We start from the raw sequence: 14895 nt of genomic DNA on the forward strand, positions 1-14895 counted from the left end.
AGAGGATTTACGGGGCACCTTACAATTACAGCCAGATGCTCCACACACTACTTAGCCCAGAACTCATTATTTATGAGGCTGATATTAGCAAATGTAATAAAATGATGGAAGCGAAACTTATTTCATTTCTTGAGAAGTCGGCGGCGATGATCTTCAGACTAATTTCAAAGAGAAAAAGCAAGCAGCCTCTGATGAGTCTTGTTTTTGTTCGTTTGCAAGTTTTCTTGCTATTTTTGGATGCGTCTAAAATCTAACGTTTGAATAATGCAAGGTTGAGATATTTTATGTCTCAAATCTGTTCAATACAGTGCCTATTAATCTTTAGTTTAAACCCATTTATTTTTATTGAGGCCCAAGCCCCGGAAGAATTGTTTTTCATGCTGAGTATAAAACACCAGTTTCCGAACCATGCTGCTGTTAAATGACCGGATTTATGAGCGGATCACCGCCATACATTTAAAAACTTGTTTCAAGACAAGTTTTTGGTAAGTGGGTCATACTGTATATATAAAGGTGACATAATCATCGTCTACTGTTCTAAAGATAAGATTTAAAGATACCAAAAATAAGTTTATATCAGATAAATAAAAACTGGGAGGGTTATGATTAACAATACCACGATTTAATGTGTGAAACGCCTTTTTAAGATCCAGAGAAAACTGCACAGAGTTCTTCACTTTTATCAAATGATGACTTAAGTTGTTCTATAAAAAAAGCAATTAGCAGCCTCTGTGGAATAATTCAGGTGGAATCTAATGGCTGTAGATAATGGTTTGACTCTACTTTCTTCGTGGTGAGCTACAACTTTTACTGAAGATTAGAAAATACAGGTACGATACTAATTGACTATAATTGTATGTCTGATGAGCTGCTCCTGATTTATAAATTAGCATCACTCTGCCTTATTTAAAAAAAAGGTCCTGATGATAATGGAATGGTTGACAAAATCCATAATAGTTTGTTTGTTTTTTTTACTTTTGTAAAGGTAGTGCACTGGTTTTAAAATAAATGAATTGATTAGAAAAGCACTTATAGTTACCAACCAACTGACCCCCAGTTTTATGTTTACTCATTGTTGGCTGTAGCTGTGTAGTATTTATTTCCTTTTATTGCTGGGTTAGGGCTATGATACTGACAATGAGTTACAGTATAAGCAGCATGTGCCTTAAATCTTGTATAACACGGGTCTCTTACACTGTAGACTTTATTAATAGAGCTATGTTCATGAATTCATTGAACTTCGCTGGACCAGGTTAAACATTTTTTATTTGATTGATTGCTATTCATTTTTAGTAATCAGTTTATTTATATAGAACTTAAAGAAAATCTGCCAAAAAATCTGATTAAAAAAATACAATAAGAACATCACCCTTAACAAGTTCCTGCCTAAAATTGTCCCATTTTACAACAATTAATATATTGTGTATCGCTTTAGGTTAACAGTTAACTTCAGTTAATTTGATGTTGTAGACAACACTTCATAAGAATTAATTTGTGCCCTGACAGATTTTGTGATTTGCATGTCATCTTTAATAATTTGATAGGGGTCAAATGTTGTAATTGACATTTGAAGTGTTGACCGATCGTTGTTATAATCACCAAAAAGAGAAAGATTTCAGATTTAAGGTTGATTGATTTGTGTAATCATTAACAACACTGTCAAAAGCAGGAGGATTTTATAAAATCATAATCCAAAAGACCACTTAAGACAAAAAAGTAATAGCTATTAAAAATTAATAGCAAGAATCAGACACTATTACAATTGTTGAATATTTATTGAGTTTCCAGTGGAGATTATTGCTCCCTCTCCTTTCCTAGTTTTCCTGTGCTTCCAGTTTGTACCCAGGGACATACACTAATAACAGCTTTGAATCAATTAGCAATGTCTTATTTAATCATGTTTAGGAAATAAACTGCAAACTCTAAAATGTCTACCAAATATTCCCTTTGGTTTATTATATATAGGTCTCATATGACTTTTACATAATTGATGAAGTTTATGTTCACTCAGTAATCTTCTCCTGCAAATACTCATTTGAGACTTTGTCCAGATCTCCTATCATGCAGGTCCCTCTTTGCGCCTTATTCTTTAGCATTTTGAGACAGCGAGTGTTCTCCATGTGGCTTCCTTTTCCCTGTTCGACAAAGCCGTTGTCACTCTCACTGTTATGTCCCCCTCATGTGACTGCATCTCCACAGTTGCACCAGCCACTGCCACCTGCCTTCAACCAGAACCAAGCCAGACCAAATTCTGTCATTGTTTTCCAAGGTCTTCAACCGTGTATATGGCTGCTGCCAACCGGGTTGACAGTTGAAAAATCCTGTGCAGCTATTACAGTCACCAGTTCTACAACAGTGAGCCATGCCAGTAATAGCACCCACTGCCTAAAGGCCCCAGCAATGCCAGCCTGCTTACTGGCATCATTACTGTAGCTTGTGTTGTCTGAATTCTTGCAAAACTACTATTTAAATAAACAGTAGCCAGAACAGTATATGAAAAAAGAACTGGAAACAGTTAGCGTTAGCTAGTATTGTCTATGTGTCCCAAGAATCCATAAAACATAGTTGGAGTTGGCTTGTTGTTCCTTCTTTGTCAAGATGGTGTCATTATGTATCTTATTTCTTTGTACGAGTAGCCAGCTAATGTCACTACAGGTTGTGAAAATGCATTTAAAAAGGCAAAAAGAGAATAAAACAACATGATGCATGCCCAACAGGTCATGCTGATTTGTAGCTGCCTGACCTGCCGGTCTCCACCAAAGCTCTATATTCTGTTCAGACTGTTAATCTTCTTGTAGGTTTCTAGAAAGCCAACATGATAAATGTGACATTTGATAACTTAATGGTAGCTGATTTCTACAAAGGGAAGTTGACATTAGCGCTACTTGAAGCAACACATTTGCTTCAGTAAGATCACTGTGCTGGCATAACTGGGCTGCTGACACAGAGGGCTCCAAAAATATATCCTGGCGCAGAAGTTACAACATATTCAGCAACATATTCACCAAGTAGCTGACTGGAACACCAGATTAATTATTTTGTTATACGAGTCCCACATTTCTGTTATTATTTGGCTGTAGATACAGGGTAGATGGGATTTGAGAACCAATGCATTGGAATACCGTGCCTCCAAGTTTAGGAATTCCCTTTATTAATACTGATATGTTTTTTTTCTGACTGTTGTGCATTGCAAAACAATGACTTCAAACGCATGGCAGCGGCCCCCATGCTGCTCTGTTTCTACTAAGCAAGTTGATGCTCAGTAAGGAAAATGATAAAGAACATACTAGTAGATTGGATATTGGCATTATTATTAATCAAAATCTCATCAATAACAAATCGGTGTTGTTCACCAACAGTCCACTTACCTTCTGCTGTCAACGAGATGACACAAATGTTGGCATTTAAGCTTAAAGTTGGTATATTCATATCATTATCTTTGTTTATCTAAAAGTAATATAGCATGATATACAGTCTGCATTATTCATTCACCCTATAATTGAAAAATGATGGGCAGATTAAACAAAGTCGCTGTACCAACCATGGCTCCAGTTCAGAGCATAAATTTGCTCAGTAAATACCATCACGCTCAGCCTTTTACATTATGCATAACACTGTATTGCATCTATCAATTAACAATGCATGAGGTATTCAAAGAGGACAACGCATTTATTCAAATAGAGCCTGTTTAACCAGTATCGATGAGGTCCACATTGCTTCTGACTTCTGTGAGTTATAGCGTTCAAGTCCGAGTCCACCAGACTGACTGCGTTTTCGGCATGAACGTTAGAAAAAGTTTCCTAATACTGTAAACTCTCCGTTACAGCAAATAGAGGATTGAGAGGTTCACGCGTTAACATTCGCTGAGTCTCGTGGTCTGAGTGCATCCACTTTTGTCTGCTGTGCCATTACTGTTTGCAACCTCTGTGCTTACTGGGATCTTCCCTACTGATCGGGAATCTACAGCACATTTCATGGTCCCCACCTCAATTTCCTCCAAGGTCATGAGAATAAAAAAAAGGATTACATGGGCAGAGACCAAAAATTCCCCGTGAAATCATGTTCATTGCCTGCAAATTAATGTTAGAAGATGTGGCATTTGTTTCACGCAAGGCTCAAGCTTATCACTCCTGCAAAAGCATTATTCAAATAAGTCATCTTCTTCGAATAATGAATGGGTCTGTTAATTCAATGTCAATCAGCCTATTATATTTTGTTATCAATTTGTATTCATTCTGGTCTTTCACTGGAGGAAATGCCCAAGGTCAATAAAAGCATTAGGAGTTGCTGTAGTGAGTACAGAAGAGGAGCGGACCTGAACAGGCATCAAGATAACGGATCAGGGCATCACCAAAGATCTGCAAGGTTTATAAAAGAAATAGAAAAGATTAGAAAACATTTTTCTATTTTATTTATATTCCCAATATGTTTAAAAGCTTGTGAGAGGATGATTGACTACTAAATGGATGGTTTTGATGGATTGCCCTGTTGACTAATCACTGCTGATATCCTTAGACTGTGCTGCTGGTGAGCCACAAAAATGACAAGGATGTCAAATGCTTATGGGAAATGGTAGGTGAAGATATAGCTTGCAGACCCAGGGGAGTACATTTATGTACTACTGCAAAACACTGCACAAGGACAAGATATTAGCGACTCTTTTGGGCAAAGAGACAGACAGACCAATTGCATGCATTGTTAGGATTTATTCAGATCTCAGCAGCTCTGGAGAAATTGCATTTGTAGTTTAAAACGTTTCCTTTCAAAAAGCTTCCTGATTTTCCTGTGCTCAAGTATCATTTTTCTGTTATCAAGTTACAAATTAATACCAAGGAGACTTCCTAGAGTCTCCTACAGTGTTTAAATGCACAAAATCCTCCAAAAATCAACATAAAAAGAAAACAAAAACTGAATGAGTTGGTGTATCTGTTCGCTTCTCCAACAGACTAGAAAAAAGTAACTCACATAAATAGGCTTGGGTTGTTTTTCCTGATAAATTTTAAATGGATTTTCTGAAAATGTCAGTGGTGTATGACTCTGCTACAGATACACGTTATAGTAGCAGTGAAGTTGTGTTCATATATAATTCTGTAAGATAGAAATGTTTGTTTTTTTCCTCATTGTAAGGTTGTTTTTTTTTATGTTTGTAGTCCTGCAATTGTATATGCTCTCTGTGCAAAATGAAAATTGTGTGGGAATGTATTTAAATCAGCACTGTTGTAATTCGTGTGTACTTTTTGAAATGCCTCTCTTCCCATCTCTATTTTTCCAAACATGCTATTTTGAATTTCCCTGTGCCTCTCTATGTCTCTCCCTGCTTCAATAACAGGGACCCATGCAAAAAAACAGGGCGAGGATTTATCGGATAACGACGGTGATGAAGATGAAGGTATTTTCCATGGTGATCAAAGATGGTGCATGATTTTCTTACAAAAATGACACTGTTTTCTGATCATTTATGGATTTTTTGTTTTGTTTTCTTTTTTTTGTTCCAATTCCAAATGCAATCATCAAGCACCCCTGTCACATTTCAATCTGTAGAGCAATGTAGTGAAAAAGAGTGCATGTGTGTGAATGTGAGTGTACGCGAAGGCTCTTGTTCCTAAGCATCTGAATTCAGTCAGTGAAAGGAGTGTTTAGCTTTAGAGGCAGATGGGATCTAGTAACTGTCTAGATAACCAGGCTCGGGTTGAATAATTTTAATATCTCACACAGGGACTGGAGCAACTGTTATTACAAGGGGAGAGTCGGTAGTTAGAGCCCCCTTTTAAGGTGTGGCCAGTAGCTGAATTGGTGGCGATAATGACAGAGGGAAAGTGAAGCAGCAGTGTAATATCAGACTGTTCACCCGGAGTGCCGGCAGATTTAGATGAGGAGCGGCAGTTCAGGAGTGCTGCTGGAGAGGATTAGAGGCGAGAGGTGTAAAAAATGGGAAGTTGCTGCTCAGCAATCGCATTGTTCGCTTTCCATATTTATCTTGGGATATTCCTGGCTCAGGGTGGATCTCTGCTGAGATTAGAATGAGAGACGATTCTTGTGCTGCAACAGAAACGGCTTAAGTGTCTGAATCTAAATCAAACCCTTGATATCGCCCCGCCCTTGTTCTCCTTTGCCATAGTAGGGCAGGTGATGCGAGCATGATGTCGGGTATCAAGGTAAACCCCTTGTTTTATGCTCCATTTGTTTGTTCTGGACAGATTGGATCTTTGCGCATGATGTGTATATTTGGTGAAAACGATTCAACTGAATCTGGAGGGAAGCTTTTTGGGACTTTAGCACATGTTAAGGACTGAACGTCACACCAAAGCGCCATGTCTTATCACTCATTTCTCTTAGATACTGAAAAAATGAGCACTGGATTGATCCTGCTTTGGGTTCTTTCCAGATATAGGGTCTCTTCTCACTCCTTGCTCAGTGGGCTGTTCTCTCAAAAAGGAGCCTCATGCTGGCCTTGATCACAGAACAGGAAGAGTTGCCATAGCACCACTCTGACACACAGGTGTTTCCTCATTCAAGCCCAGGGCGAGCTGTTGCAACCGAAGCCAAATTGCCTTCAGTCTTCAGCTCGACTGAGTGCGTATGTGCGTGCGTGTGGAAGGTTCTTCTTCCTTCAAGCAAACCCACATGTATGCAGCCCTGAGTCCGTTTAAAATTGCTGACAAGTGCCGATCCCTTTGTCTGGCAAGTCTATGCATGCGTACACAGTGGCTTGGTCTCCAAGCTGTTGTGCTAGACTAGCCTCACTGAAAATGTGACAAGTCTATTCTTTACTGAGCGCAACTAATGCTATTTACAGAGCATCACCGTAGAAGTACAAAACAGTCCCAGCAGAGCCTCTGAAACACTACTGTAACTAATGCCTGTGTGACAGAGTTGGCCATCAATCCCTAAACATGATCCAGAAGATTTTTATTGTTCCGCTGAATGTGTGGAACTGTCATGGCCCAACATATGAACACCGCTGTTCAGGGACTCCTCTTTGTTCCTCTGTAATTCCCCCCGCAGAGAGCTGATGCCTCAGGAGGAAAAGACTTTACTCCCTGAAGGAGTAAAGTGCACAAACCACAAAGTCCTTGTAAGTCCAACGCACATTTGCTCTCACAGGTAGCACTGCTATTATTACCAAAAACTGTGCCTACAGTCAAGGGATCACCAGTGAAATTTAAACATTTGCACTCAAGTTAAAGGGCAAGTAGAATCACAACACGAGCATGACTCGCACTCTCACCCGAGCTGAGCTGGTGCACATCTTATCCACACATTCTCATTCAGTTGCGAGAGCTACTGTCTTGCCTGCTTTCCCTGTCTAACCCCCTCCATCTCTCAGTCTGTTCCTCCCAGCATTACCATGTGGTCTCAGTTGGCTGTCTGTCTATCCTGGCCTAATTTGCTTCCTCCCTACAATATATCTGAACTGCCCTCCTCCCTGTTATAGCCCCTCCAGACATGTTCTCAAAGTCAAATCAAAATAAATATTGGAACAATAAAGAATTTCTTTTATTGCCAAAGAAATATAACGTATGGAATCGTAATATATAAATTTACAATAAAGAGGGTGGCTAACAGCCAGTAAAAGTATTCAAATGAGACGAAGAGATAAGAGCAATGAAATATGTAGTCTGGAATATATTATACTGCACTACTATTATATTGATGTATTTCTTTCTAAGGCTCCATGTTTTTAACATATCTGCCTGTTTATCCCTTCCTGTGTCTTGCTGTCTGTCCCTTTGTGTGTCCATCTGTCTGTCTGAGTAACATTCAACCCACTGGCACCCCCAAAGTGCATTCAAATTCTGCACAACACTCCCGCCTGCAAAACAAGCATGGAGGCCAAGTTGCTGTGATTTACACCAGCCCACAATCAAGACTCAATTTTACAGACGGTGTTATTGCACTGTAAAGGGGAGTGCAAGCTTTCAATCACGTACCTGCTGTTGTTAGATAAAGGTGGGCATGTAAATAGAGTAAGCGAGTCCATGTAGGGGCTAAATCTTCCAGGTGGAACATAGCAATGGTGCTGAGGTAGAGCGCCTAGTGATAGCCTGTGAGAAGCAGCAGTCTGCTCTCCACCTATGGACTGTCTTGCGCCACTGCTGCCTCAGCCCTATCCCAATGATGAAAAATAGAACTGTGTGTTTCTGTCTTTTGGCGCTTTGAGACTTAGCTCTAATCAGAAGGAATACCTCCACCGAGAGTGTGCTCGCACACACTCAGACATGTATGCTCGCATCCATTAAATCAGTGCACACACAAACTTGCTTGCTGCCCAGCTCTAGAAGCAAACACTTATGAAGACAGCGAGCACATGCAGATACACGCAGACTTACCCCCACCCTTAGAGATGCTCGGGCTGTGCCAGAGAGCAGAGCTGAGCTCCACCTGCCTGGGTATTACCATTAATTCCATCGCACAGGCCTGACTGGATCCCTATCCAGCAAAGCCCTCAGCTCAGCTCAGGCAGCCTGGAGAGTGGCAAATCGACAGTGGGGGCAATTCACACACCATTTTCTCTATTCTGCCACTATCCTATTCTCTCTGATGTGGCAGAGAAGAGGAATCATGCCCCTTGAAGCCCATTTATGCAGAGATCTTTGGAATGCTACTGCTCAGCTTCTTTCCAAGATAAGCATTGCTGCTAATGGCTGATCCACACGGGCATCATTTGAGCCATTTCAAAGGGTAGGAGAGCCAGACTGGTACTGTCATCTTTATTTTTTTCTTTGTCCTTTCCTCTTGAGTGGCACAAAATAATTGGGAAGGCAAAACATGTAAAAACAGACTTCTTTTGAAAAAATTGTCAGGAATGGAGTGGAGAAAGGCTTTGAATTAGTTCACAGAGGCACTTTGACTCTTTCCTCATACAATGCCAGAGCAGGTCTGAAGGGTTTGTGCGCTGCAGTGTGTTTGTTCGTGGGCTGTCATCGAGCTTGCAGTGTGTTTGTACAGTTACCAGCTCTTAAACTCATGTCAAGGACAGCAGGCTTTATTGAAAGACTAAAGGGTTACTTCTCTTTCATTCTGGCAGCAAACAGCTGTCTGTGAGTCTTAGGGATGACAGCACCTCTACTGCTTTCCTCCTCTAAACTAGATCCTGGCCAGCTGTAGGGGGATTTGGCTAATAGCCTTTGTAGGTTTTTCACACTGTCTTTCTTTTCATTTAACTCAACCACTGGCTATCCCTGTGTTTCATTTCTCTATCCTCATGTATTTACACACTCTATCTACCCTGTTTCCAACATCATATTTAACACACATGCACAGCAGCCAGGAAGCAAGATGTCATCTTCACACAAAGGTCATTCCTCCCTTTAAGTTTACTGTAGTCAATGTTCCTAATAGAGGCGCACACACTCACAAGCTTCTCCCTTTTACTCTATCCTATTTTCAGTTTTTTAATTTTATTTTATTTTAGTTACTTAGACATATCAGGTATGGAGAGCAATCACGTAGTCTAGCGCAGAGGTGTTTTAATACATATATGACAATATCATAAATATTTTAATAATTGGAATAATTTGGTTACAGACTGTCTCACTACTGTTCACTCACTGTTAGGTCCATAAATATTTGGACAATGATTCAAAGTTGGCAATTGTTCAATCCACAATGCGATTGAAGGGCAGACTTTCATCTTTAATTCAAGGGGTTTAACAAAAATATTCAATTAATTGTTCGCATTAACTGTGATCTTTCAGGCAAAAAGGTCAAGTGGGATTGTAAGATTGTAGAAATATTTCTACGTTAAGAAATTACACCACATCTAGCCAAGTCAGGAATCCTCTCTAGGAGGTAGGTGTATCATTGTATACAACCAAGAGATGCCTTCCAGAATAAAATACAGAATAAGAGGACCAGATTAGACTTTGCCAGAAAATATCTAAAAAAAAAAAATAAAAAGATAAGGTTAACTTGAGAAAGTGCAGAGAAGAAGAGAAACAGCTCATGATCTAAAGCAAAGCACATCATCTTCAAAGACAATATTATGGCAATGACATGTTTGGCTGCCACTGGAACCGGGTCACTAGTGTTTATGATGATGTGACTGCTGATGGAAGTAGCAGGATGAAGTATACAGTTCTGCCCTCTCTGCTCAGATTCAGCCTGAGAAATGCTGCAGAAATGATCAGACAGCCCTTCACAGTGCAAATACATAATGACCCAAAGCACACTGCAAAACCCAAGAGTTTCTCAAGACAACGAAATGTGAAATTCTTCAGTGGCTAAGTCAGTAACTGGATCTCGACCCAGTACAGAGCAGCTTTTAAGTCATTGAATACAAAACTGAATGCAGAGGAACCGACAAACAAGCAGCAGCCGAAGGAGGCTGCAGTAAAGGCCTGGCAGAGCATCTTAAAAGAGGGAACGCAGCACTTGGGAGTCACTGACTACAAAGGCTCTTGATCCAAATATTAAAAACAATCCTCATATTTAAAATTATATTAGTTCATCCAATTAATTTTGAGCCTTTGAAAACAGGCGACTCTGTATAAAAACTGCTGTAATTCCTAAACAGTTAATGCAATACATTTGTTAAATCCCTTAAATTAAAGCTGATAGTCTGCACTTCAGTCACAATCTTGACTGTTTGCTTTAAAACCACAGCGGTGGTGCACAGGGTCAAAAAAGGGAAAAAAGTATCAATAAAGGACCTGACTGTATATTGTCAGTTTCATTATTCTGCAAAAAAAGACAACAGACAATAAACAAAGTTATTGATGAAGTTGACTGATGACATTATTGATGTGGTGCTGTGATGATATTTAGGTTGCCATGTGTTTTCTTTTTCTTTTTTTTCTCAACCACAATAGTCATGAAGGGAAAAATATGACACCGTGACAGCTCGACTTCAGCCCTTCCCATCCTTGTCTTATAGCAGATTATAAAAGCCCTACTGGCTCAACATTTATTAAATTTTTCAAATTTTATAAATGTTCCTCATTTAGCTGTCTTTTCTTAGCACAAAATAGAAAATTTGTAATTTGTCTCTGTGTGTTCACTCTTTTGAGCCTCTTATCTTTCCCATTGCCTAGCCACCCGCACTAGTTCATTAGCTTCGGTGTAAAGTGAATATTAGGAAACATTCAGTGACTTTCAGAATACCACCAGTGACACTGGCAATGAAACAATCCACTGTATAGTTTCTTGTAGTTGCTTTCCCCTGTTTTAAAGATCCTCCCGAAATGTATCCGCGATATCCTGTTCTTAAATGCAAACATGCCAGTAATGGGCCTATCACGGGTGGACCGTGAAGCTTGACCTGACAAGAGCACTACAGTAGGCTGCGTGTCATGTCCTGCCACATCAGGACATTGTCACCTGTTCCCCCAAACCTCAGCCCTCACTTATAGCCGCTGACAGCCACCATGTTTCACCAAGTGTTGACACAGTGAATGCCACCGACACTTATCTCCACTTGCCTTTGTCCTGTCCTAGTCCGGAGTGTCAAGGCCAGTTCCGGGGCGCTTAACGTCAGATATATGACTGACTGCTTTCATTGGAGTGAGAAGCAAAAGGACAAAAAGGTGGAGGTACAGGTAGTGAGAGAAAATAAGATTGCAGAAAAAAGGAAGGAGTGCTCCAAACCCTCCTGGTGGGTTTCGCTTGCAGCAGCAATACTAAGGGGCTCAGCTCAGGCCTGAGTTATGCCTCCCACTGACACTCCAATCAGACCAGAGCCACTGTGAGGCAACCTATGAAAGGTTGTGCCCCTCAGTTGCTTTTTAAAGCTCATGCTATATATTTTTAACTCCGGCTGCACCTACCATCCAAACGGAAAACATTTGATTTATTCATTCATTAGGCAATTTTTTTCCCCACAGTGAGACATTTATTTGCTGTTTGTGTAATACGTGCTGGGAGTGTATGAGTGTCACTGTGTAGTAGCTGCTGCATGACACCACATCGTATTAAAATAAATGTGACAAAAGTGTACATACATTAGTTTTTTTCTCCCCCCGCTGAGTTCATTCTTCATTGCACATCAGCTTTCATCTACATTGCCATCAATCACGTTTTTTTGCCCATCTCCAAAACACAAGTTTGTTTTTGTCTTTCTGTAATATTCTGAGCTTGTTGTGCATGGAGTTCATATTGCAAATATACCAGCCTGTGCATTAATGAATAAATCTCTGTTTCTTTTCCGCCACAGCGCTGTGCTAAATTTTGATTCTAAGAATATGTGTGTTGATGTAATGATGTGTTTGCCCCCGGAGAAGCAGTGAATCAGGAAGCAGCTTTTTATTTTGAGGTAGCCACTTAGTCACCTGCTTCACTAGATTAGGCAATTAACCGTGACCAAGTAAACTCCGATCTGATTGGTTAAGAAGACTTAGTCATCGGCCCAGATGTATCCGTAAAGGATTATCATTTCTCACTGTAAACCAGAATCCGATTGGGATCTGTTGCGTACATATCTTCCTCTGACAACAGATGAGTGAGAGCTGTATATCACATCTATGTGACACCTCCCACATCAGATCAACTCAATGAATAGATTAGAACAAATGGAGCTCGAATGTTTTGTATCGCTCTCCCAAAGGGATTTAACTGTTGTCATGGAGACACGATGTGAATCAACAAAAGAGGTGACTGATAACATTGACATGACTAATCTCTTTTTTTTCTTATTTCTGCCCCCTGTTCCTTCTTCCTTTCTGCCATTCTCTTTGTATCTGTGGCCCATTTGTTTTGAATAGCTTGTGTAGGATATCGTTTTGCCTCTCTGAACCCCTCCTCCTCCTCCTCCTCCCTTCTCTGACTGTACTTTTCATGCCTTCTCACCCCATGCATCCCCTCCTCCTCTTGTCTAAGATAAGTGTGTGTACAGAGAAGTGTCAGCTATAAATCATATTTCACTGTGCAGCCTTCTCAGATACCAGCAAGATAAAGGAATCCATAAATAAGGCCACATCATATATAGTACAACTTATTGCTTTGCTTTAAAATGTAACAGGGCCATGAATAACCAAGGGAATAATGTAAAAAAAAAAAAAAAGAAACAGGCTAAGTTCTCTTATAGAGGTTTACAAAAAAAGGGTGTCTGGACAAAATGCATCTAAGTAGTTGTCTTCTGTGTTGAGCATGCTAATGTGTTGGGGTGCATAACGATGAGGAGCGCCTGCAGATCGATGCAGATTAGCCTGTTCAGGATGTGGTCTGCGATTAGCTGTTCTTGAGGATTTTGAATTTTGGCTCTCAGTCACCATAGCAACCAGAATACAATACCATCCTTTTAAATCCGAGCCCATTGCTTTCTTTCCTTTTTTTATTTCTCCTGCTCTCTTCTTAATATCCTTTCCATTTCTATCTGTATTCCTTTCCTTTCTTTTTTCCTTCCTTCCTTATAGTCTCTGTGTTTTTCTTTCTCCCTCTCTGTTCCGATGTCATCCACACTTTTTGCACTCCTGCTCCTTCTCATTCTCACCATTCTCAGGGCTTGTGGGGGGGACAAAAAGAAAGGCAGGGAGTTGGACAGAGACGGGGAGAAGGCGGGAGAAAAAACAGGGAGAGAGACAGGGGAGAGTCTGTGAGTGAAAGTGATACAAAGCAAGGGAGGGGGAAGGCAAGAAGCTGCACCGAATGCAGGGGGGAGCATGAGTGAAAATGAGAGTTTCTTGTCTTGTCTCCCAGCTCTAGCTAGCCAGTCAGTAATTCAGTCTATTCCTCAGACAGAGGCTTTTTTCATCCCTCTACCTCTGGATGTGCTTTATCTGGCTGGAGTGTCGCTCCAGCTGGGTATCAAAAACTGCTCCAGGAATAAAATAAACAGCATTTTGCCAAAAGTGAAGCAGAAATTTTAACTGCCTGCAATCCCAAGCAGGACTGTGCAAATAAATTGCGGCGGCATGATAGGCCTGTGTAAAAAGGAGGCGCGAGGTAGCATTGTGTAATTAGCCAGTGTGTTTTCCCTATCACTGTCAGGCCAGATTAGGCTTCTCTCTGCTTAGGAGATGTGTCAGAGTACCTCTCTCTTTATTCTCCCTAATGGCTTCCTGCATGTCTATATTAGGAAGTGGGTCTGCCTCCTGGGAGGCAATGCAAAACCAAATACAAGCCTAATAGTTTGGTTTATAGGAAGTAAATGACTCACCACGTTTTTAGATGAGATAGCTGATTGCTATAATAGAGCTGGACAGCAAAAAAAAAGCGTGGACAGTCATTTGTTTCTCGTACAGCTGATATGAAAAGAATAATGCTTCCAGTTCCATTATTAGGCCAGAAGACTGAATGAATACAGCTGGTATCTGGGAGGTGATCGTCAGCTTGTCTGTTTGTGACCACTATGTGCTATAACTTCTTTATCTGAATCTGCGCTGACCCTTGATCAGAGAGGATGGACGGCTTTGTGAATATGTTAATGATGGCCGCTCTTGCAGACATACGAGACACTGGGGCCAAGCCCGTGATGGTCTACATCCATGGAGGGTCCTACATGGAGGGGACAGGCAACATGATCGATGGGAGCGTGCTGGCCAGCTACGGAAATGTCATCGTTATCACTCTCAACTACCGCGTTGGAGTCCTCGGTAAGCATCCTTTCCTCTCTCTGTTTTTTTTTTTATTTCCTTCACCTTATTCTTCAAGGACATTTTCTGGGGCAGCTTTGCAGGCCACCTAGCTTAGAAGTAATGAGCTCTGCTGATTGCCACATACACTCTAAATAAGGCTGAAAGAGAGAGAGAGAGAGAGAGAGAGAGAAAAGCAGGACTGTAAATACATGGACTGGCTTGTTGATGTAGTGCTCATGTATCAAAATCACAGTAATTGAGTGTGCTGCATAATGTGGGTTTGTTGTTGTGACTGGGGTTTAGAATAAATTAAGAAATTATTGAAATGAAGTAGAAAAAATGATAAGATGGGCGTGATGCTGGAAGGATAGAGGAGTGCGGAAGA

General features: G+C 40.6%; 1 protein-coding gene across 3 annotated transcripts in view; it reads left to right on the forward strand.

Moving 5' to 3' along the window:
* The window catches only part of nlgn3a (neuroligin 3a), a 130403-nt gene that overhangs the window by 30835 nt on the left and 84673 nt on the right, over positions 1-14895 (forward strand). For 2 of the 3 annotated variants that reach the window (XM_026190509.1, XM_026190513.1), the window contains 2 exons: positions 5330-5389; positions 14379-14528. In XM_026190509.1, the coding sequence (XP_026046294.1) occupies positions 5330-5389; positions 14379-14528 (210 nt within the window). The remainder of the gene's footprint in view (positions 1-5329; positions 5390-14378; positions 14529-14895) is intronic. The other variant, XM_026190521.1, reaches the window with a different exon arrangement.

The sequence above is a fragment of the Astatotilapia calliptera genome, chromosome 2 (assembly GCF_900246225.1).
Source record: "Astatotilapia calliptera chromosome 2, fAstCal1.2, whole genome shotgun sequence".
Classification (NCBI taxonomy): domain Eukaryota; kingdom Metazoa; phylum Chordata; class Actinopteri; order Cichliformes; family Cichlidae; genus Astatotilapia; species Astatotilapia calliptera.